This window comes from Dipodomys ordii, unplaced genomic scaffold (assembly GCF_000151885.1).
Source record: "Dipodomys ordii isolate 6190 unplaced genomic scaffold, Dord_2.0 Scaffold15, whole genome shotgun sequence".
NCBI classification, from domain to species: Eukaryota; Metazoa; Chordata; class Mammalia; order Rodentia; family Heteromyidae; genus Dipodomys; species Dipodomys ordii.
The window spans coordinates 15306127-15328038 of NW_012267231.1; the positions used below are offsets into that span (position 1 = coordinate 15306127).

Genomic DNA, 21912 nt, shown 5'->3' on the forward strand with positions numbered 1-21912 from the left:
TGAGCTTTGCCCCAGGGGTCCAGGCCAGTCAGACAAGAGCCTTGTGAAGCCATTGTAAAGTGAGACATTAGAGGGGGCGCCCCACCCCTGAGCTGGGGTCACTGCTACTCCTGAGATGATAGAGCAGCCCACATCCAGCGGCCTGTGTCTGACCATTTGTAGAACAGGTGTCCTAGCTGGGTGCTGGTGGCTCACGCCTGTAATCCAAGCTCCTCAGGAAGCTGAGATCTGAGGATTGCAGTTGGAAACCAATAAATGACCAAAACAGCCAGAAGTGGAAGAGTGGCTCAAGTGAGTGGTAGAGCACTATCCTTGAGTGAAAAGGCCAAGGAAGAGAGCAAGAGGCCCTGAGTTCAGGTCCCGAGACTGGCACATGCGCATGTATAATGGATGCTTTTCCTTCCTGTCGGGCTTGAGCGCTGTCACGTGCTCGGAGTCCAGGACTTACGAGGGAGCCGAGGGTGTCAGGAAAGCGGCCACCACGTCCCCTGGTGACAAGAGCACCGGAGAACAGTATTTTTAGCTGTCTTTCCCGGGCACTGCTCCAGCGCTGTGCATTTTAATGGAGAAATAACTCTCACCGTGTGACGGGCTGTAGCCTGCAGGTGTCACGTTCCTATTAAAGAGAAAGGGGTGACGGTTCATTTGCTTGGGCTGAGGTGTGAGTGGAATTCGCCCCCAGGGCCATTTGTAACCTGGCTTGTGAGGATCAATTTGACCCTAAGCACCTACCATTCAGAAGGAGGAAATGGAGGGGGGGCGGGGCGTGCAGGGAGCCTGTGACCTTGTTTCCCAGGACACAGGTGTGGATCTGATGTTCTGTGCACCAACAAGCAGAGACCCTAGTGGGCTCTGAGTAGGAACTGGTAGTGTCTAAAGATACAGTTGCTTCAAGTGCCATGTCGTACTCTGGTAATCTCTGCTGCTCAGGAGGCTGAGATCTGAGGGTTGAGGTTCAAAGCCAGTCCAGGCAGAAAAGTCCATGAGACTCTTACCTCCAATAAACAACCAGAAAACCAGAAGTGGTGCTGTGGCTCAAATGGTAGAGCGCTCGCCTTGAGCTGAAGCGTGGAGGGACAGCGCCCAGGCCCAGAGTTCAAGCCCCACTTCCAACAAAAAAAAAAAAAATACAGAAGCAGAGATGGAGGGGGGAGGAGATGAAGCATAGTACGAAGAGATAGAGCCCAGCTCCTATGTCATGGGGTCCAGGAGAGAGTAGGAACCCCACGTTTCTGCCATCAGATGCCCAGACTCAGCCTCAGAGGAAGGGCAGACAGGTCCCTGGTGACCCATGCTCTCAGTTCTCCTGTAGGATATAGGAGTCCATCCCCACTCCTGGGGGCCCCCTTCCCCCTTCTTTCCTCCCTGTTTCCCTCTTGTTGCCCCCCAGTTGTGTGCAGTCACGTGACCAGAACTGGCTCTCAATCCCTCCAACCCTGGTTGCTGCACGGAGGGAAGGAGACCATCTGCCCTGCTCCAGGAGCTGTCAGCTGTCAGGCTGTGTGTGTGTGTGTGTGTGTGTGTGTGTGTGTGCGCGCGCACATGCGCATGGCAGACTGGAGAGAAACAACCTCTTCTTCCTGTCCCCTCAGAGCTCAGAATCCCTCCCCTCCCCCCCCTCGGCACACCTGGGTCGCCTCTGTACTGCACATCTGGAGTCTTCAGAGCACACCTATCTCCCGCCCCAGTGTGTGCCCTGCCCCACAGCTTCCTGCAGGTCCTCCCTTCAAATTCTTCCTCCGTCTCAAGAGTTTCCTATCCAAGCCTCACGCCTGTCACCCCAGCTACTCAGGAGGCTGAAATCTGAGCATTGCGGTTCAAAGCCAGCTCAGGCAGGAACGTGTATGAGACTCTTTATCTGCAGTAACACTACCAACAAAGAAAAAGCCAGAAATGGAACTCGTGACTCCATTGGCAAGAGTGCTAGCCTTGAGCAACATAGCTCAGGGACCGCACACAGGTCCTGAGTTCAAATCCCAGGACTGGCACAAAATAAAAAAGCTACCTCTTTACCTATCACTATCCACCTACCTAGGCGAGAGCCTCAGGGGGGGTCGGGGATGGCAACATGCATCAAATAGTCAGTATTGATCTCAGCAGTCAAATAGGAACTTCTGCAGAAGGAGATACCAGAGTCTTGTGCCAGGCTCATCCTGTGATCCACAGGCCAATGTGTCCCCTGGACCACAGCCCTCTTCCTGCTCCTGAGGCCCAATATTGGAAAGGAAGAAAAGAAGGAAGGAAGGAAGGAAGGAAGGAAGGAAGGAAAAGAGAGGGAGAGAGAAAGGAAGGAAGGAAGGAAAAGAAAGAAAGAAGGAAAAGAAAAGAAAAGAAAACATCCCTGCACAGTAAAACCATAGGAGGAACGGCCAACTTACCTCTCTATAGAGCTAGACCACTGCTGCTACCAGGAGCGTAGGTCTGCCTTGTTGGGCAAGAGAATGCAATTTGCCGGCGATAAATGGATGCTCTCCCCTGTGCCTGCAGCTTCTGTAGCTGAGAGGCCTCACACCTGTGGCCGCTCAGTTGCTGAGATTGCTCAGCTGCCCAGGTAATCAAGGCTGAAGACCTTGGTGCTTGAGGTGCAGCAACAAAGCTGATTCCTTTGGTGTCTGTCTGTCTGACCTGCTTCCCTTCCATGTCTACCTCAGCCAGGAGAGCCTGGATGAGCCCAATGAGAAGGTGCTGGAAGCCGGGGGTTCTAAACTAGGACTTTGGTGGAACAGGAGCGGAGAAATGGGTTCCATCCATCTGGCAGAGTGGATGAGGGATGGAGGAGAAAATAGAGGGGGACAGAGAGGCAGCAAGTGCCCACCCCATATTTATGTGTCTATAATGCCCTCACCCTACCTGTAGTGTCTATCCTCACTCTTCTCACCCAGATCTGCTTCCGACATTCAGAGCCACATGAAGCCCTTCATTCATGAATCCCTCTAGCAGACATTGGAGTAGAAGAAACACAGGTCCCAGATGTGTGCCCAGCCCAGCTGGGCACAAAGCACCCCTTCCCGCAGTCTGCCACAGGCAGGAAAATACCCAGGCCACATGAATTCAAGGCATAGGAACTGAGTATGGCTGGGGTTTACTTCTTTTATTTGTTGTTTATTTTGTTGGTTGTGGGACTTGAACTCTGGGCCTGGGCACTGTCCCCCGGCTCTTCAGCTCAAGGCTGGTGCTCTACCACTTGAGCTACAGCACCACTTCTGGCTTTCTGGTGGTTAATTGGAGATAAGAGTCTCACGGACTTTCCTGCCTGGGCTGGCTTTGAACCGTGATCCTCAGGTCTCAGCCTCCTGAGTAGCTAGGATCACAGGCTTGAGCCACCAGTGACTGCCTTGGGATTTATTTCTGCATTTACCCAGGAAGGAAAAAACAAATCAAACAAATCTCAGCCAATGAATCATGTGAATGAGGCTTAACCTTATTTAAAGGAATAACGGGTTTTCTAAAAGATCTTTTAAAAGCTCCTCTTTACCCAGAAACAATGGATAGGGTCATAGCCAGTCATTCTTTCATCGTGATTAATTATTGTTGTTATTTTATTTACCAGAGAATGCTCCTTTAGCTTGCTGGCCCTCCCCCTCGCTCTGTGTGGGTGCCAGGGCTGTGTCTGCTACCCCTGAGGGGGCTGGGCCTGGAACGGCCTGTCCTGGTAGACTGTAGCTATAAATAGGGCCCAGCGTAGCCCATTCCCTGCACTTTACCAGGAGAACGGACAGCTTCGCACGGGCAGTATCTGACTCAGCCAGGACAAAGGAGACATGCTTGACCCAAGCAGGATAGAGGAGAGACAGATGGGCAGATAAGTGGGGGAGAGAGGAGCAGAATGGGCAGAAGCAGGCTAGAAGCAGGGGAATGTTCACTGCCCAAGTCCAAGATGGCGGTCGGAGGAGCCCCAGACACCAGCAAGGAAAGCTGTCCTTGCCCGCCTAAGTTTTGTGGCTTGGTTTTGTTTGTTGTTGTTGTTTGTGGTGGTGGTGGTAGTGGTGGTAGGGCTTGAACTCAGGGCCTGGATGCTGTCCCTGAGCTCTTTTGCTCAAGGCTAGCGCTCTACCACTGTTTTGAGTGGTTAATCGGAGATAAGAGTTTCATGGGAAACTTTGTCTTCCTGGGCTGGCTTCAAATTGCGATCCTCTGATCTCAGCGTCCTGATTAGCTAGGATTATAGGCATGAGCCTTCAGTGCCTGGCCTGAGCTCTCCTTGACTCATGTTGTGGGGTGCTGAGGGGCTTCTGGGCACCATGCCTGGTCCTGTACACTTGCTTTGCCTCTGGGGCTCCTGGCATGGTGTAGGGGGCCGTGGACGGACGTGTGAATAGAGAGCAGGGCCCAGTCTCCCTACAGTGATGCTCAGCTCAGAGAAGAGGAATTGCCCAGCAATGAGGTACAACGCTCAAAGTCAGGAGCTGGTACTGGTGGCTCACACCTCTCATCCTAGCTACTCAGAGGGCTGAGATTTGAGGATCGTGGTTCAAAGCCAGCCGGGGCAGACAAATCTATGAGACACTTACCCTCAATGAACCAGCAAGAAGCTGGAAGTGTAGCTGGGTGCTGTTGGCTCACACCTGTAATCCTAGCTTCTCAGGAGGCTCAGATCTGAGGATCATGGTTCAAAGCCAGCCTAGGCAGGAAAGACCGTGAGACTCCTATCTCCAATAAACCACTAAGAAACCAGAAGTGGTGCTGTAGCTCAAGTGGTAGAGTGCTCGCCTTGAGCTGAAGAGCTGAGGGATAACGCCCAGGCCCAGAGTTCAAGCCCCACAACTGACAAAAAAGCTAGAAGTAGAGGCCTGGCTCAAGTGGCAGAGCACCAGCCTCGTGCAGAAAAAACCAGTGAGATTTCGTTTTAACTGTATTCATTTATTTATTTATTTTGTCGGTCATGGGGCCTGAACTCTGGGCCTGGGCACTGTTCCTCAGCTCTTCAGCTCAAGGCTAGCACGCTACCACTTGAGCCACAGCACCACTTCTGGTTTTCTGAGTGGTTTGTTGGAGATAAGAGTCTCACGGACTTTCCTGCCCGGGCTGGCTTTGAACTGTGATCCTCAGATCTCAGCCTCTTAAGTAGCTAGGATGACAGGTGTGAGCCACCAGCGCCCAGCTGTCTTTTCTTTCTTGGAACTGGGGATTGAACCAGGACACTGCACTGGCTGCAAGCACTTTACCATCCAGCTACATCCCAGCCCAAGGCCTTGAGTTTAATCCCTAATACTGGGGGTGGGGGGTTGGGAGGAAAGCCACCAAGAGGCCCCTGCTCCCAGCTCAATGTCAGGTCCATATGGCTCCACCGGAGAAGAGCTGGGAGTCCAGAGGCCCCACTTACCTGCAATGAGACAACCCAGCAACCGGCTCTACTTCTTTCCTCCCCCCTCACTCCCTGCCCCAGGGCCAAGCCTTTGAGCTGTGTCATCAGTGATGGAAGTGTGGGCTAAAACCGTACAGGGCCACAGTGCTCCCCCACCCATCGCCCTCCTCCCTGCGCCTGTGGTTTTCCTAATAAACACCTCTAAAATATTTATAGAGGCAGCTCTGATGAAGTAGCACAACACCACTCCTCAGTGCTTTCTACTTTCTGCTAATTGGTAGATTGAGCCTGGGCTCCAATCCCTCAGACCCTGAGGGTGGTCTCATCAGAGCAAGGCTGGGAGGGAGGGGGGTGTGGTCCTCAGCCGAGGGGATCACTCCTCTCTCACAGGGGAGGGGACCAGGCCTGGAGGCAGCCATGTGACCGGGCTGGGCTCTGAGGGACTAGTTGAGGGGGGATGGAGGTACAGATAGGCCGAGGGTCTAGAACTGACAATAGAGAAGACTCGAAGGCTGCAAGATATTTCAGGACCACGGACAGCAACCCGAGCATGCTTTCTTCCCCCAGGGGACTGACAAGAGGGCTTGCTGGGCTTCCAAGGGACAGAGATGATTGGCCGCCCACTTTGTGGGTGGACCACTGAATGATGGGTAGCTGAGCCCATTGATTCCCTGCAGGACTGGCCAGAAAGACCACAATAGCAACTCTGTGTACTTCCTGTGTGGTGAGAATGTGTTTGACTCTTTGGGTCTCTAAAACTCCCAAGTAGCTCCTTGCAGCTCCTTACTACCACCACCATCCCCCCCCCCAAAAAAAAAATCATGCTGGATGCTGGTGGCTCACACCTGTAATTTCAGCTATTCAGGAGGCTGAGATCTGAGGATCGTGGTTCAAAGGCAGCCCAAGCAGGAAAGTCTGTACGACTCTTATCTCCAATGAACCACCAGAAAACCAGAAGTGGTGCCATGGTTCAAAGTGGTAGAGCCCTAGCCTTGAGCAAAAGAGCTCAATGACAGCAGCGAGGGCCTGAGTTCAAGTCTCATGACCATTAAAAAAATCCTGTTAGCCAGGTACCTATGTCTCCTGCTTGTAAGTCTAGCTACTCAGGAGGCTGAGGTTGAAGGATTGAGGTTCAGAGCCAACCCAGGCAGGAAAGTCTGTGAGACTCCTATCTCCAGTGAACCACCAAAAAAACTGGAAGTGGAGCCATGGCTCAAGTGGTAGAGCACCAGCTTTGAACAGAAAAGCTCAAGAACTGCACCCAGGCCCTGAGTTCAAGTCCCCATACTAACAAAACAAACAAACCAATACCTTGAGCGGCCCTTTGTCCAGCTAGAATGGTTCCCAGTCCAACTTCCTCCAGGCCCAGACGCCTGTATGAAGGGTCCACCTAGTAGCTAGAAGGCAAATCTGTCCTCATAGACATGAGGTACAGACAGAAGGGAGGCCTCCATGGAGAGGTCTCCCCACTGGTTCCCAGCAAGGACCTTTTCTGTTGTTGTTGGTCATGGGACTTGAACTCAGGGCCTGGGCATGGTTCCTGAGCTCTTCTGCTCAAGGCTAGTGCTCTATCACTTTGTGCCCCTTCCAGTTTTCTGGTGGTTGATTGGAGCTAAGAGTCTCACAGACTTTCCTGCCCTGCCTGGCTTCAAATCCCGATCCTCAGACCCCAGCCTCCAGAGTAGCTAGGGTGACAGGCGTGAGCCACCTGTGCCTGGCTTCCCAGCAAGGACTTTCTAACAAGAGCTGTTTTTATCCCAATTGCCTGAAGCCTAGAGCTGCTCTAATTATGTGACAGGCTGGAATCTGAGGGGAACCATTTGAATTATTCATGCAAAGTATGCCTGAGGGTAGGGCTGGAGGAGGGAGGGTTCCCCCTAACTCACACCCGGCCCTGTCTGCTGGGATCTTATTAGGGACACCTCCGGGGCCTCCTCCCTACCTCCTTTCCCTTCCCAGCTGGAGCCTCTCCCCTGCTCCTCTCGGACCTTCCACACCTCTCTTCACTCTGGACTCTCCTGCTTTTCCCTGTCTTTCTGAGCATGCTGGCAGAAATGGAGCCTAACGCCCCGAGGGCAGGGGTCTGCTGGATGCATTATCAGGATGAGTTCTTCAGGGTTTGTTTTGTTTTCTTTGAAGTGTGTGGGAGAGGGATTGTGAGTTCCAGCTGGGTGTGGTAGTACCAGCCTGTAATCCTAGCTCTCCAGAGGCTGAGGCGGAGGCTCATGAGTTAGAGGCCAGAGTAAACTGTCTCAGAAACAATGTCTTTGCATGGTTCTGGGCTGCCTACAGGGAACAGAGGACGGGAAGGGTCAGCCTGGAAGCTAAAATTCCTAGAGATGGTCATGCAGAACGCAGAGGTAGGTTGGGGACGGGCGGGGGGTGGGGGGGATTCTAAGCCAGCTCAGCCCAGCGGGGACAGGAAGAGAAGCAGAGCTGTACGCAGGTGTGAGCAGAGATGCTCCTGGCAGGTAGTCAGATCTGATCATCAGACAGCCTGGGTGAGCCCAAGGCCATCCACCCAGCCCCCCCATCTCTGGAGGCTTACTGGGGACTGGTGGAGTGGGGAGGGGTGTAACAGCTTTGTTGAGGCTCAGGACAAGCAGCTGGCATCAGAACCCTAGGTAAGCCTTGGGGCTGTGGGGAGATGCTGTGTGGGTAGGACTTCTTGTGTTTGCTTACTGTGACAGAGGTTTGAACTCAGGGCCTAAGTGCTGTTCCTGAGCTTTGCTTTTTGTAGGTCATAGGTCTTGAACTCTGGGCCTGGGCTCTGTCCCTCAGCTGAAGAGGCTCTACCACTTGAGCCACAGCACCACTTCCGGTTTTCTGGTGGTTCATTGGAGATAAGAGTCTCATGGACTTTCTTGCCTGGGCTGGCTTTGAACCTCGATCCTCAGATCTCAGCCTCCTGAGTAGCTAGGATGACAGGCGTGAGCCACCAGCTCCCTGCTGAGCTTTTTTTTTTTCTTTTTTCTTTTTTTCACTAGATGTGGGTGCTAATCACATGAGCCACACCTCCATTCCCAGCTGTTTGCTGGTTAATTGGAGAATCTCATGGACTCTTCTTGTCCAGGATGTCTTCAAACTTCAATTCTCAGATCTCAGGCTCCTGGGTAGCTAGCTTTTCAGGCGTGAGCCACTGGCGCCTGGTCATCTTTGAAAGTGCCTTTTGTTCTCACTTAACCCCCATTCTAAAGGAAGGTTTGCTTCAGATTCCTCCTCCTCCAGGAAGCCTCTCTGGGCTACTTTCTCTTCCCTGCCTCAGAGCCTGGCAAAGCCCAGACAAGAAAGGCTCACACTTACTGAGCAAGGCAGGTGGATCAGAGGTAAGAGAAGGAGAAAGGGGCTGGCATTGTGCCAGCCACCTCTGCCGGGCTCACTTGGAACCAGGGGCTGGGTTCCTGGGGGAGAGAGGAAGCCATCACTGGCATTCAGTAACCCCCAGCTCTCATGGACCATTAAGTACTCTTAGTAAGGTCAAGGCTTCAGCTGTGCTAGTTTCTGCTTGTGTGACTTTGAACAGTGCCCTCATATGCCCATGTCTGTTCCCCTGACTTGTACAACACACAGTGCTATTAATGCCTTTGGTTTTTCAAGAAATAATGAAGGAGCAACCAATTCTGTGCTGGGACCCCTAAATCTGTCCTTTAAGTGAGTTAAAAGATGGGATTCAAAGCTGGGCACCAGTGGCTCACACCTGTCACCCTAGCTACTCAGGAGACTGAAATCTGAGAATCGAGGTTCAAAGCCAGCCTGGGCAGGAAAGTCCTAGAGATGCTTATCTCCAAGTGGTAGAGCTCTAGCCTTGAGCACAAAGAGGCTCAGGAACAGTGCTCAGGCCCTGAGTTCAAGCCCTAAAACCAGCAAAAAAAGAAAGAAAGAAAAGAAAAAAAAGAAAGTTATGATTCCTTGTTTGCCACCATTGGTTGGTGCCTGTCATCCTAGCTATGTAGGAGGCTGAGACTTGAGGATCATGGTTTGAAACCAGCCTGGGCAGGAAAGTCAGTGAGACTCTCAGCTCTAATTAACCAGCAAAAAGCTAGACGTGGAGATGTGGCTCAAGTGATAGCACGCCAGCATAGAGTGAAAAAGCCAAGTGAGAGAGAGTGAGGCCCTGAGTTCAGGTCCCAGTACTGGAGTGCACACACACACACACACACACACACACACACACACACACACACCACTACCCCATCTGGCAAATGAACAGATACCATCTACAGGGTCCCACAGAGCTGTGTGCAGGCCGGGACTCCTTTCCCAGTGCTCTTTCAGATCTTCCTGTGTTGGCTTCTGCCAGTGTCTTCTCTTGGTGAGATAGAATATTCTCCAGGATTCTTTTCCCTGGCTGTGACTGTGGTAAAGGTTAGAGACTCTACATATACGCTTGTTTTTTTGTTTTGGATTCGGTGCCTGTTCTGGGGCTTGAACTCAAGGCCTGGGCGCTGTCCCTGAGCTTTTTTAGCTCAAAGCTAGCATTCAATTACTTGAGCCACAGCTCCATGTTGGGCTTTTTGGTGGTTCCTTGGAGATAAGAGTCTCAAGGACTTTCCTGCCAGGGCTGGTTTTGAACCTGCCTCTTAAGTAGCCTACATAGAATCTTGCACTGGAAAGAAGATCCAAGACACCGAGGGGAAACTGATTCCATCTCCACTGGCAGAGCAGAACCTGGCGGGTCCACCTGCCACCCCAGGGAGCTGCTGGCCCTCCTGGGATGAGCCAAGGCCCTGCGGCTCCCATGCATGCGCTTCCCAGAGAGTTCCCAGGCCTTCAGGGCCGCTCAGCCTTCCCCAGTTCTTTGTGTGACCACACCCTGGGGAATCCACTCTAGCACTTGAACCTCGGCTTGGCTCTGAGCTTACCGTGATGCCCTAAATCTGTTGGGCCTCCTCTTGATCTGACTCCACAACCAGTGGGCTGGGGTCTCACAGGTGCCCTGGGTGGTGCGGGGCATGGTCCTCCCAGGTCCAAATCCAGGTTCTTGTCCCCACTCTGTTCTGTCCAAAGGTAAGGCAGGCTGTCAGGGCCCACCCCCCATAGCCCTGGTGGGCTGTGAATACGCCTTTTGAGAAAAATATCAGAGGGAGGCTCTGGGGGTGAGTTTTCTTTTTTCCCTTCCTCCCTCCCTTCCTCCCTTCCTTCCTCCCTTCCTTCCTTCCTCCCTCCCTCCCTCCCTTCCTTCCTTCCTTCCTTCCTTTCTTTCTTTTTGTCATGGGGCTTGAACTCAGGGCCTGGATGCTGTCCCTAAGCTTTTCAGCTCAAGGCTAGCGCTTTACCACTTGAATCACAGCTCCACTTCTGGCTTTTTTTTTTTTGAAAGTTTAGTGGAGATAAGAGTCTCACAGACTTTTTTGCTGGGCTGGCAGATCCTCAGAACTCAGACTCCTGAGTAGCTAAGATTACAGGTATGAGTCTGCAATGGGTGATTTAGATTTTCTTTCTCTCTCTCTCCTTCCCTCCCTCTATTTCTTTCTTTCTTTCTTTCTTTCTTTCTTTCTTTCTTTCTCTCTTTCTTTCCTTCTTTCTTCCTTGTCAGTCCTGGGGCTTGAACTCAGGACCTAGGCACCGTCCTTGAGCTCTTTTTGCTCAAGGCTAGTGCTCTACCACTTTGAGCCACAGCCTCACTTCCTGTTTTCTGGTAGCCAATTGGAAATTAATAGACTTTCCTGTCCCAGCTGGCTTTGAACGCGATCCTCAGATCTCAGCCACCTGCATAGCTAGGATTACAGGTGTGAGCTATCAACACCCGGCGAGCTTTTCTTTTTCTGTTCTTTTTTTTGGGGGGGGGGTCAGGTTGTGGGGCCTGAACTCTGGGCCTGGGCGCTGTCCCTCAGCTCTTCAGCTCAAGGCTAGCGCTCTACCACTTGAGCCACAGCGCCACTTCTGGCTGTTTTCTTTTTGCTTATGTGGTGCTGAGGAATCGAACCCAGGGCCTCAGGCCTGCAAGGCAAGCGCTCTACCACTGAGCCACCTTCCCAGCCCCCTGATGAGTTTTTCTACCCACAGCCTCTCCCTGCCCAAAGCCTGGGGACATCGAATCTCCATCCTTCTCTGGGCCTCGAACTGCTTCCATAAAGCAATATGGTGCTTTTGACACCAGTGTGGCCCCCTACTCCCACCCCATGCCTGTCCCTGGGAATCATGGGAAATGTAGGTGGGGCCTCCATGGCCAGAGCCACATGGAGGGCCTTTAACCCAACTGCTTTCCCACCCAGGTAGGACTCACCCAAATGTTGTTCAGATACTTGGACAGCAGAGCTGGGTACAAATATGGAAAACACTTGCTTCATAGCCTCTGTGACCTCTGGGTTCACCATAGTTGCCCTGTTGTTGAGTGACTGAGGGGATAATCAGATGAGGCTATATGAAATGTATTTGCCATAGGGGTCTGCTCAAAATGTGAACAATGGCTGCTACTGTCACCCAGACAAGAAGCTGCTCTGGGGCTGCTCTCCATTTCTCTGGGTCTCAGAGACATCCCCCCGCAAAAAAATGCTGGGGTTATGGCTGACTTTCCATTAGAGCCAAAGTCTACTTTGGAGTGGAAGTATGGGAGTAAAAGTGATCTGCATGTTGAGTGCTGGTGGCTCACACCTGTCATCCCAGCTACTCAGGAGGCTGAGATCTGGGGATCAGGGTTCAAAGCCAGCCCAGGCAGGAAAGTCCTTGAGACTCTTAGCTCTACTTAACCACCAGAAAACTGGAAGTAGCGCTGTGGCTCAAGTGGTAGAGCACTAGCCTTGAGCTGAGGAGCTCAGGGACAAGTGCCCAGGCCCAGAATTCAAGCCCCACAACCACCACCACCAACACAAGTTATCCACACCCAAGTCAAAGTGCTGTCAAGTCTGGAACCCAGTCCTGTGGTCCCTTGAGTCCTCAATTTCCTGACTGAGCCTTACTGATGCACCCCTTCCAGGAGAGAGCTGGGCGAGCCACCACAAATCACCACAGTTGTGGGGACTGTCAGGAGAGTCTAGCTCCCTTTAGTAAGCTTGGCCCGCCAGACATGCCAGCAACTCACGCCTGTCATCCCAGCTACTCAGGAGGCTGAGATCTGAGAATCACGGTTCAAAGCCAGCCCAGGCAGGAAAGTCCAGGAGACTCTTATCTCCAATGAACCAGCAAAACAAAGCCAGAAGTGGGGCTGTAACTCAAATGGTAGAGCACCAACCTTGAGTGAAAAAAAGCCAAGGGAGAGTGTGCGGCCTTGAGTTCAAGCACAGGCACAAAAAAGGAAAGATTGGCCAGGAGGAGGGAGGCTGGGCAAGCGGGCATCTCTGGCCTCGGCTCCCAGAACTGGACTGACTCTTATCTCTGCATCTGGGATCTCTACGAGCTTCTGGTGGGTTCCATGGGGTTGGATCCTGAGTGTTTATAAATTTTATTATGCCTGTGTTTGTTTAAATATATATAATATATATTTATATTTATAGCTCTAGATGCCCTCCATCCCCTCCCCTCCCCTAGTTCTTGCCCCTGGCTTTTTGCCTGGAAGCCGTGTAGGGCAGCATTGTCTGTGTGCCTTTGTCTGCCACAGTCTGTGTGCTACTGTTCCTCGTGACCCTTCGAGTCTGTTCCGAAGCCAATGAGGGGCCTGGACGGCGGCCGGTCAGTGGAGAGCGTCTGTTTTTGTGGGGGGCTGAGGAGGGCTTAAGGGGGGCCGTGTGGGGCTCTGCGTGAGACAGCTCAGGCGGCAGCACCCCCTCCTCCTCCTCCTGTACCCCGTCTTCCCCATCCCCTTCCTCATCATCGCAGCACAGGGCGTGGTAGAGCACTTTGTCACTGAATCGCACCCTTTCCCGCGTGCCCGGGGTCCGCTGTGGCATGGGGCCTTTCCCAGGGCCAGCGTTGAAGGCCTCCTCACTCGAAGAGTCCGGGGTCTCCACGCGTGGCCCATTGGCAATGGGGGTGCTGCCGTTCATAAGACGATAGTCAGGCCCCGTGCCCGGCCGAGATGACTCGGGGCAGTCGGCCGAGTCCGGCGGCGGCGTGGAGATGTCCAGGAAGGAGCAGAACTCCCAGCTGTCCGAGAGGATGTCGGCTGTCATGAAGTCGAAGGGGCCCCCCACGCCCGCCTTGTCGCTGCTGGACGTGCTGCTCACGGTGGCTGTGGTCCATTCATCCGGCTCCAGTTCGAAGTCGAAGTCTGAGGTCAGCTTGTCGATCTGGCTCACCACCTGGAGGGGAAAGGGCAGAGGGGGTAAGAGGGGCTGGAGAGGGGTCTTGTATCACCTAGGTGTGGGGGTGCCTACCCCTCCCCGGCCTTCTCCCCTGGCTGGAACCCAGCAAGATGGTGACTGGTTCATTCCCTTCCTCTAGGAAGTTAAACAGAGCATGGCCTGGCCATTCTCAAAGCACAATTACCGCCTGATGGCAGTAGGTTGAGTCTGTCATCTTAGGCTGAGATCTGAGGATCACAGTGCAATCACAGCCTGGGCAGGAAAATCTGTGAGTCTCTTATCTCCAATGAACCAGCAAAAAGCTGCAAGTGGGGCTCTGGCTCAAGTGGTAGAACACCAGCCCTGACCAAAAAAAAAAAACCCTCAGGGATAGCTCCCAGGCCCTGAGTTCAAGCTCCAGGACCAGAACCCCTATTCTCCCCCTTCCCCTCCCAAAAAAAGGTCCATTTCCCACTCCTTCATTCCTTAGGGGAAGGACATGCTGCTGTTCAGGCTTGTATCCCGGCATTCACACACCCTTCTCTCCCAAACACAGCTGCTGATCTGGGGCTGAGCCTCGGAGATCAGAGCTCCATCTTCCTTTGAATGAGGTAAGGAGCCCCATAGAGGGGCTGGGACATTGCAGCTAGGCTGTTTGGGGAAACAGATTAGCAACCAGCCACCCTCAGAAAGAGGGCTTGGGCCAGCCATCCCAAAGCCTCCTGGATCAGTTTCCCCCTTTCCTGTGGGTGTCCCCTGTGGCTGCGAACTATCTTCCTCTTCCTCCTTTCCTCCCCTTCCTCCTCTCTCCTTGCCTCTCCAGTCCACTGAGGAGCAGAGATTAATCCTGGCTTGTTGGAAAAAGAACAAAGCAAGCACTATTTGGGAAGCAATAAAGAATCCATCCATCCTGGGCCCAGAGTTGCTTGTTAAATGTACTCAGGGTGTAGCTGGCACAAGAGACGGCTGCTCCCTGCTCGGCCCTCTGCCTCTGTGCTGGCAGCCCTGCCTTCACAAACCCCCTGGCCTTAGCACATGAATCAGGGTGGGAAAGAGAGAGAGACAGACAGACAGACAGAGACAGATCCAGCCAGAAGTCCTAGGGAGAGGCCAAAACAAGAGAGAGGGGGAGGAGAGTCAGACAAAAACCAAAAACAACAAAGCAAAGTGGAAAGCCAGAGGCTGGTGGCTCATGCCTGTAATCTCAGCTACTCAAGAAGCTGAGCTCTGAGGATTGCAGATTGAAGCCAACCCAGACAGGAAAGCCCTTGAGACTCTTATCTCCAATTAATGATCAAAAAGCCAGACATGGAGGTGTAGCTCAGGTGGTAAAACTTCAGCCTTGAGTGAAAAGACAGTTCTTAAGCCCTGAATTCAAGCCCCAGGGCTGGCACAAAAAGAAACAAGCAAACCCCTAAAGCACGGGTGTGCAAATCTGATAGGAAGGGCAGATTAGCTGAATGACAGAAGTAAGGACCAGAAGGGAAGCCTTGTGCCCACAGGACCCTGACTTCCTTGCAGGGGCCTTGGATCAATCTGCAAACGTACTGCCCTTCTGGGGTATCTTGTTTCATAGGCCCAGTGCAGAAAGCAGGCCTGTGATAGGCCTGTACTACCTGCCTCTCGGCTTTGAATGCCTTGAAGTCTGTGATTTCTCTGTGAGATTTAATAATCATTTTCCCGACATGTAATTTGGGATTGTCTTGGAGTGCAGGGAAATAATTATATACACAGAAGGGAAGAGAGGGGGAGAAAAGTGAGCCATTAAAATTAGTCACAAAGCTGGGCGCTGGGGGCTCATGCCTGTCATCCTAGTATTCAGGAGGCTGAGAGCTGAGGGTTGCGATTCGAGGCCAGCTTAGTAAAGTCCATGAGACTCTTTTCTCCAATGAACCACCAAAAAGCCTGAAGTGCAGCTGTGTGGCTCAAGTGGTAGAGTGCCAGCCTTGAGTGAAAAAAGCTCAGGAACAGCAGCTGGGCCCTGAGTCCAAGCCCCAGTACTGGTACATTAAAAAAAAATCAGTAATAAATTCTCCAATCCAAAAGGGACTAGAGAGACACTGTTGACTCTATTCCATGACCCATACTAACTGATGGGGAAACTGAGGCCTGGAGACTAAGGATTTGAATTGAAACCAGAAAGTTTTGATTCCTGAGTCTGGAATCTTTTTGTTTGTTTGGTTTTTTTTTTTTTTTTTTTTTTTTTTTGTCAGTTGTGGGGCTTGAACTCTGAGCCTGGGCTCTGTCCCTCAGCTCTTTGGTTCAAGGCTAGCACACCACTTCTGGTTTTCTCCTGGCTCATTGGAGATAAGAGTCTCACGGACTTTCCTGCCCAGGCTGGCTTTGACCCACAATCCTCAGACTCAGCCTCCTGAGTAGCTAGGATGACAGGCATGAGCCACTGGCATCGGATGAGTCTGGAATCTTAAGGCCAAGACTGATCTTCTCTGAGGGGCCTTTGAATACTAGAGAAAGGGGCAGGGAGCAGGGCTGTGACAGAATGTGACCTCTATCCCAGGGTAACAACCTCTGTGCTGGTCCAGTCTGGCCTGGACAGCTATGCCTATTGACTCTTCCCACGACAGCAACTGCCTGTAGCACCTGCTCCACCCAAAGAATTTTTGTTTTGTTGGTGCCAGTTCTGGGGCTTGAACTCAGGGCCTGAGCGCTGTCTCTGAGCTTTTATGCTCAAGGCTGGCACTCTACCACTTGAGACACAGCTCCATGAGTGTGTGTGTGTGTGTGTGTGTGATTGGAGATAAGAGTCTCACAAACTTTCCTGCCTGGGCTCACTTCGAACCATGCATGACCCTCAGATCTCAGCCTCCTGAGTGTCTGGGATTATAGGTGTGAGCCACCAGCCAGTGCCTGACAGAATTTTCAGAGCAGCAAGTAGGAATCCTGGGTAGTTTTCCAGCGGCTCTCAGCCACCTAGCACCCCCTGTCTTACTCCAGCAAGCAGCCTGCACCTCCAGTCCCACCGGTAACCTCCTCTGCTCACCTCCTCTGCTCACCTCCTCGGCCTGCTCCCTTGTCTTCCCTCCTTATCTCTTTCCCTCTCCCCTGCTAGCCTGGATGTGCCTGGAGAGAGAATTCTGGGGTCCTGGACCCCTCCATATTGCATGGTTGCGGCCCTCTCTTCTAGCCAGCCCTCGCTGATTAACCCCCACCCCCATCTCTAATGGACCCTAAAGCCTAACTGCCGGGCCTTGAAAGTCCCAGATCTAGTGGCCCTTCCCCCCCGCCCCTCCCCCCTTCTGTTCCCCCTCCCCCTCCCTCCCTCACAAGCTGCTCCCTCTTTCCCTCTCTCCTAGCTCCCCAGGCAGCCGATTGCATAACTGGGGATTCTGCATTATTTATGACCGCTGATTATTTTTTAATTCTGTGATTACGTTGTTTATTATCTTTCTGGGGGAGGGGGGAGGAGAGGGGAGGGGACAGGCGGCTGTGGAGCTGGGGAACAAGGGAAAGGAGCAGATCATGATTCACAATTCTCCTCTTGTCATTTGACCTCATTAGCCCGAGGAGCCTAGGTGAATCGGTCACACACACACACACACACACACACACACACACATCATGAAAAATCTGCACCATCCGTGTGGAGCCGCAGGTGATGGCGCTGACCCACTTTGGCACAGCCCTGGGTCCCCAGCCTCTCCTGCCCCAGTTGCGTCCTGGCTCCGCCACATTTCTTCATCTGTCCTTCGCCAGGCCTGTGGCCTTCCCCGCCGTTTGTACATGTCACACTGGCCAATGGGACCCTCAGACTGGACAGCCAGGGAGACAGGCCGCTGTGCACGGCCTACTGCCCAGGAAAATCAGGCAGAGGCATGGCCCCTGCTACCTTCTTCCCTACCACTGTGCCCCTGACTTGTGAGTCACACAGATGTGTGTGTGTGTGTGTGTGTGTGTGTGTGTGTGTGTGTGTGCCAGTACTGGAGCCTTGAACTCAAAGCCTGGCTTTTACACTCAAGGCTGGTGCTCTACCGCTTGAACCACAGCTCCACTTTTGGCTTTTTTGTTGGTTCACTGAAGATACAAATCTCACAAGACTGCAGATGGTGATCCTCAGATCTCAGCCTCCTGAGCAGCTGGGATTGCAGTGGGAGCCACCAGCTCCCGGCCAAGGACCCGAGGTTGAGAAGAAGGGCACAGATCTGCTCATGATGAGCTCGAACTCTGAGCTAAGGACTAAGGGCAGTAGGTTGGTGGATCCCAGAAGAAGCTGTGGGGGGGGGCTCACTCCCCCTCCTCCAGAAACACAGCCAAGGGGATTCCTGGATTGGGGGGAAGGGCCTGGGCTTCTCAGGGAGAGTAATTGAACATGCTGTCTGGAACCCATCACCTTAGTCTCTTTGACCTTCAACCTTTGCTCCTGTGCTTTCTCTCCTGCCCTGGCCTCCTGGCTGATCTTGAACTTGACCTACACCCTTCATCCCCAAGACCCCCAACAGCATCACAACTCCCACAGCCTGTAGTGCTCAGGGATTTTAGGCCTCTCTTCCTGTCAGCCTCCATTCAAAAGCCACCTTCGCAGAGAGACCCCATCCGCTCACTCTGTGTCCCCGCTTTCCCCAATCCTAGGGTAACCCTAGTAATCCCCAGCATCACAACACAAACAAAACAATACTGGGCACAGGGGGTCAGGCCTGTAATCCTAGCTATACAAGGAGGCTGAGATCTGAAGATAGAAGTTCAAAGCCAACCCAGACATGGAAGTCCATGAGACTCTTAGCTCCAATTAACCACTAGAAAGTGGGCGAGGGTATGTGGGGAGGAGATGTTGAAGGGGGAGGAGATGATCAGCATAGAGCCCTCCCTCCTGGCTACCTTGGTCAAGACCTGGGCAGACCTGCAGTAACTTTTTTTTTTCTGGGGATCTAGCTTCCACTCCCAAGCACTTTGCCTTCCCAAGAGCCAGTAAGGGACTAAACAGGTGCTCTCCAGGAGTGGGTGTAACCAGGGGACCTGCTTCCTCTCCATTTCGGACCCATCCAGACCTTTGATGGAATAAATGCCAGAGGAAAGCACCGGTGGGGCCCAGCCAGCTCTATGCCCACTTCAAAGGGCACACAAGCCAGGATCGCGGGTTCTAAAACCAGGCCTGGTATGCCTCCCCTCCACAGCCCCATCCCAGAGAAAGTCACTTATGGCGTCTCTCCTCTCCCCCACCCCCCGCCTTGGGCTCCCCCATTTCACCTGCCTTCTCCTGACTCCCCTCTGATCATCACCCCTCTGTCTGCAACCCCCTGCCTGGGGCCTGAGGGGAACTCGGAGACTTGCCCCCTCTTCTCAGCTGGGTGCCATAGGCTGCTGACAAGCACTGGCATACGGGGTAGACTCTGGTTACTATAGCAACCTGCCAGGCTTGGGTGGAGACACCCGCCCTAAGGGGGGTAAGGGGGAGGGAGGAGAGGGATTGGTTCAGGCACAGCTTCTGACCTGAAGCTGGGTTGAGGGGAGACAGAAAAGGGGATGAGTGTCAAAGGGGACATCGGAACACCCCTGGGAATGAATGCCAGCGTCCTGGCACCCACCTACAGAACCACTCTTTGAAAAATGGTGGGAGGGCTGGGAATGTGGCTTAGTGGTAATGTGCTTGCCTAGCAAGCATGAAGCCCTGAGTTCGATTCCTCGGTGCCACATACACAGAATGCTAACCGTGAGCAAAAGAAATTCAGGGACAGTGTCCAGGTCCTGAGTTCAAGCCCCAGGACTGGCCAAAAAAAAAAAAAGAAAGAAAAGAGAGAGACTGGCCAAGTGGGTACCAGTGGCTTACGCCTGTATCCCAGCTACTCAGGAGGCTGAGATCTGAGAATCACAACTTGAAGCCAACTGGGACAGGAAAAGTCCACAAGACTCTTCTAATAACCCACTAGAGTAACCAGAAAATCTCCAGAAGTGGAGGAGGCACAGCTCAAGTAGTAGAGCACTAACTTGGAGTGAAAAAGCTAAAGACCAGTGCCCAGGCCCTGAGCTCATGCTCCAATACTGGCGCGCACGTGCATGCGCACACACACACACACACACACACACACACACACACACACACACACACACACACACACACACACACACACCAAAACAAGGCACGGAGACTACCCAGGAGCACCACCTGCTGCAACCCAGAGTTGACTCCAAGACCTTGAGTTCTAGGCTTCGTTCTGCCCCTGGTAGGCTGTATGACCTTGGACAAACCCCTAGCCCTTTCTGAGCCTCAGTTTCTCCAACAGTATGAGGACAGGGCTAGGCTGGATTACCCAGGAGAGCCTTGGAGCATTAGAGGAGGAGGCCTGGGTAACTTGTCAGGAGTGAGCTCTGTTTGTAGCAAGGCTGACTCTCGGCCTACATAGGCCTGCCAGGCCATGGGAACTCAGAGATTTGGGATAGAACCTCTGGAAAGTTCTATGGCCCCAATACCAGTACAGAACATTTGAACAAGATGGTGTAGGGGGTGGAATCTCTGAGGCTGGAGGAAGAGAGGTTTCGAGGAGCCTTTGACTTCTGAATTATACTGCCCACAGAAGTTCAGCCCAGACGCAAAAGCACCACCGCCTCCTATCTACCTTTTTGTGTGTGTGTGTGTGCCAGTCCTGGGGCTTGAACTCAGGGCCTGAGCTTTTGTGCTTAAGGATAGCTAACACTCTACCACTTGAGCTGCAAGCTCTGCTTCTGGCTTTTGGTGTTGTGCTTGTTAGCTTATTGGAGATAAGAGTCTCACAGACTTTCCTGCTCTGACTGGCTTAACCAATGGTGATCCTCAGATCTCAGCCTCCTGAGGAGCTAGGATTACAGGTGTGAGCACCAGTGCTTTTCCTTATCCTGGCCTTTCTGCCCTGCCGGCCTCCTCCTGAACATAGCTCTCTCCAAACAACCCCTGTTCCTTGGCTCTTGGGCCAGGCTGCAGTTGGCACCCACTGACACGCTAGACTTCTGCAGCCCCCTTACCACCATGGTTGCCCTATCCAGCTGGCTAGGGAAGGCTCAAGGCTGTAACTCTGGCTCAATCACTCTCCTTCTACCATCTCCGCAGGGGCCCTGGTTACAAGGAGTTGAAGTTTGCCTAAAGCCCACCTGGCTGGTGTGTAATGGTACCCAGCGGGCAAATTCAGGCCAGCGGCTCAGAACACTGGTCATGCATTTTGGGCTTGAACACAGCCCAGGGGGCAGGGTGGAGGACAGAGTACCTCATTACCCCAGTGATGTAGGGAACAGTAATTGAACTAGGCTCCACTTGGGGGTGGGGTGGGGGGCACACACGTATTCCTGCCGTTCTCAGTGGCTTCTCAGCCTTGTCAGAAGCATTCAGGCTCTGTGAGAGGGAGTCTCAGCCCCTTCTAGAAGATTTCCTGTTCTTGCCAAGGCATATAAGAAATCCTAATACCTATAGCCTATAGCAAGCTCCTCGGCTCCTTCCTTCCTTCCTTCCTTCCTTCCTTCCTTCCTTCCTACCTTCCTTCCTTCCTTCCTTCCTGTGTGTGCCAGTGTTCAAATTTGAACTCAGGGCCTGAACACTGTCCCTTAGCTTCCCCTCTCCCCGCCACAAGGCTAATACTCTACCACTTGAGTCACAGCTCTACTTCTGGCTTTTTGCTGGTTAACTGGAGAGAAATGCCTCACCAATTCTTCCTGCCAGGACTGGCTGGCAACAGTGAGCCTGAGCTCTCAGCCCCTGGAGTAGCTGGGATTACAGGTGTGAGCCACAGACACCTGGCCTTCACTTCTACCTCAACCTGGAGAGCACAACTGAACCCATTTTCCCAGATCAAGGGTTCACAGTGTGTGATCTCTGGGGGGCAAATGCTTTGAGCTGGGTCTCTGAGCAGCGTGGACTGATTTACTAGATGGAGACTGCTGAGCTCAGTTATGATCTGCCCAGACAGCCTGAACGCTAAGCACCGAGCTGGACCCATGGCTGCCACCGATGCCTCTTGGTCTTGAACCTCAAAGTAGGTTTGAGGAAAGAGAATGAAGCGCAAAGAGATCCCCAGCAGCGTGACACGTGTGCGCCCACAGCCCCGCACTCCCCCAAACACACGTGTACAGAAGGATCTGGGGTGTGTGCGCGAGTCACCCCCTGGCTTACCTCCCTGAGCTCCTTGGCCACCTCCTTGAGTTCCCGCAGGATGTCTTCCAGCTGTCCAATCACCATCTTCATGCGCTGTCGGATCCGCTCTCGCTCACCACCACCGTTTGGGTCGTCGCTAGGCTGCCCGAGATCCGGGGTACCCCGACTGTTCATCCTTCACCACGTGGCCGCAGGCCTGCCCATACTTCCCCCAGCCGGGCACACGATGCGTCTGCCTCCACGGAGCCCCTCTGGGCTGGGCAGAGCTCATCTTAACGGCCCCCCAGCCCACCCCTGGTCCTGGGCGGTTCTCACCCAGCCCCTGCCCCTCTGCCCCTCCCCACCGGCTCTGCAGAGCACTGGAGTACTCAGAGCAA

General features: G+C 53.1%; 1 protein-coding gene across 1 annotated transcript; it reads right to left on the bottom strand.

Moving 5' to 3' along the window:
- Window positions 1-12768: 12768 nt before the first annotated feature.
- On the bottom strand, window positions 12769-21709 carry LOC105982447 (chromosome unknown open reading frame, human C15orf59). The gene is made up of 2 exons (XM_013012033.1): window positions 21554-21709; window positions 12769-13482 (listed from the first exon to the last, which is right to left on the bottom strand). The coding sequence occupies exons 1-2, from the start codon at window positions 21707-21709 to the stop codon at window positions 12769-12771; spliced, it is 870 nt and encodes a 289-aa protein (XP_012867487.1).
- Between the last annotated feature and the right edge of the window lie 203 nt (window positions 21710-21912).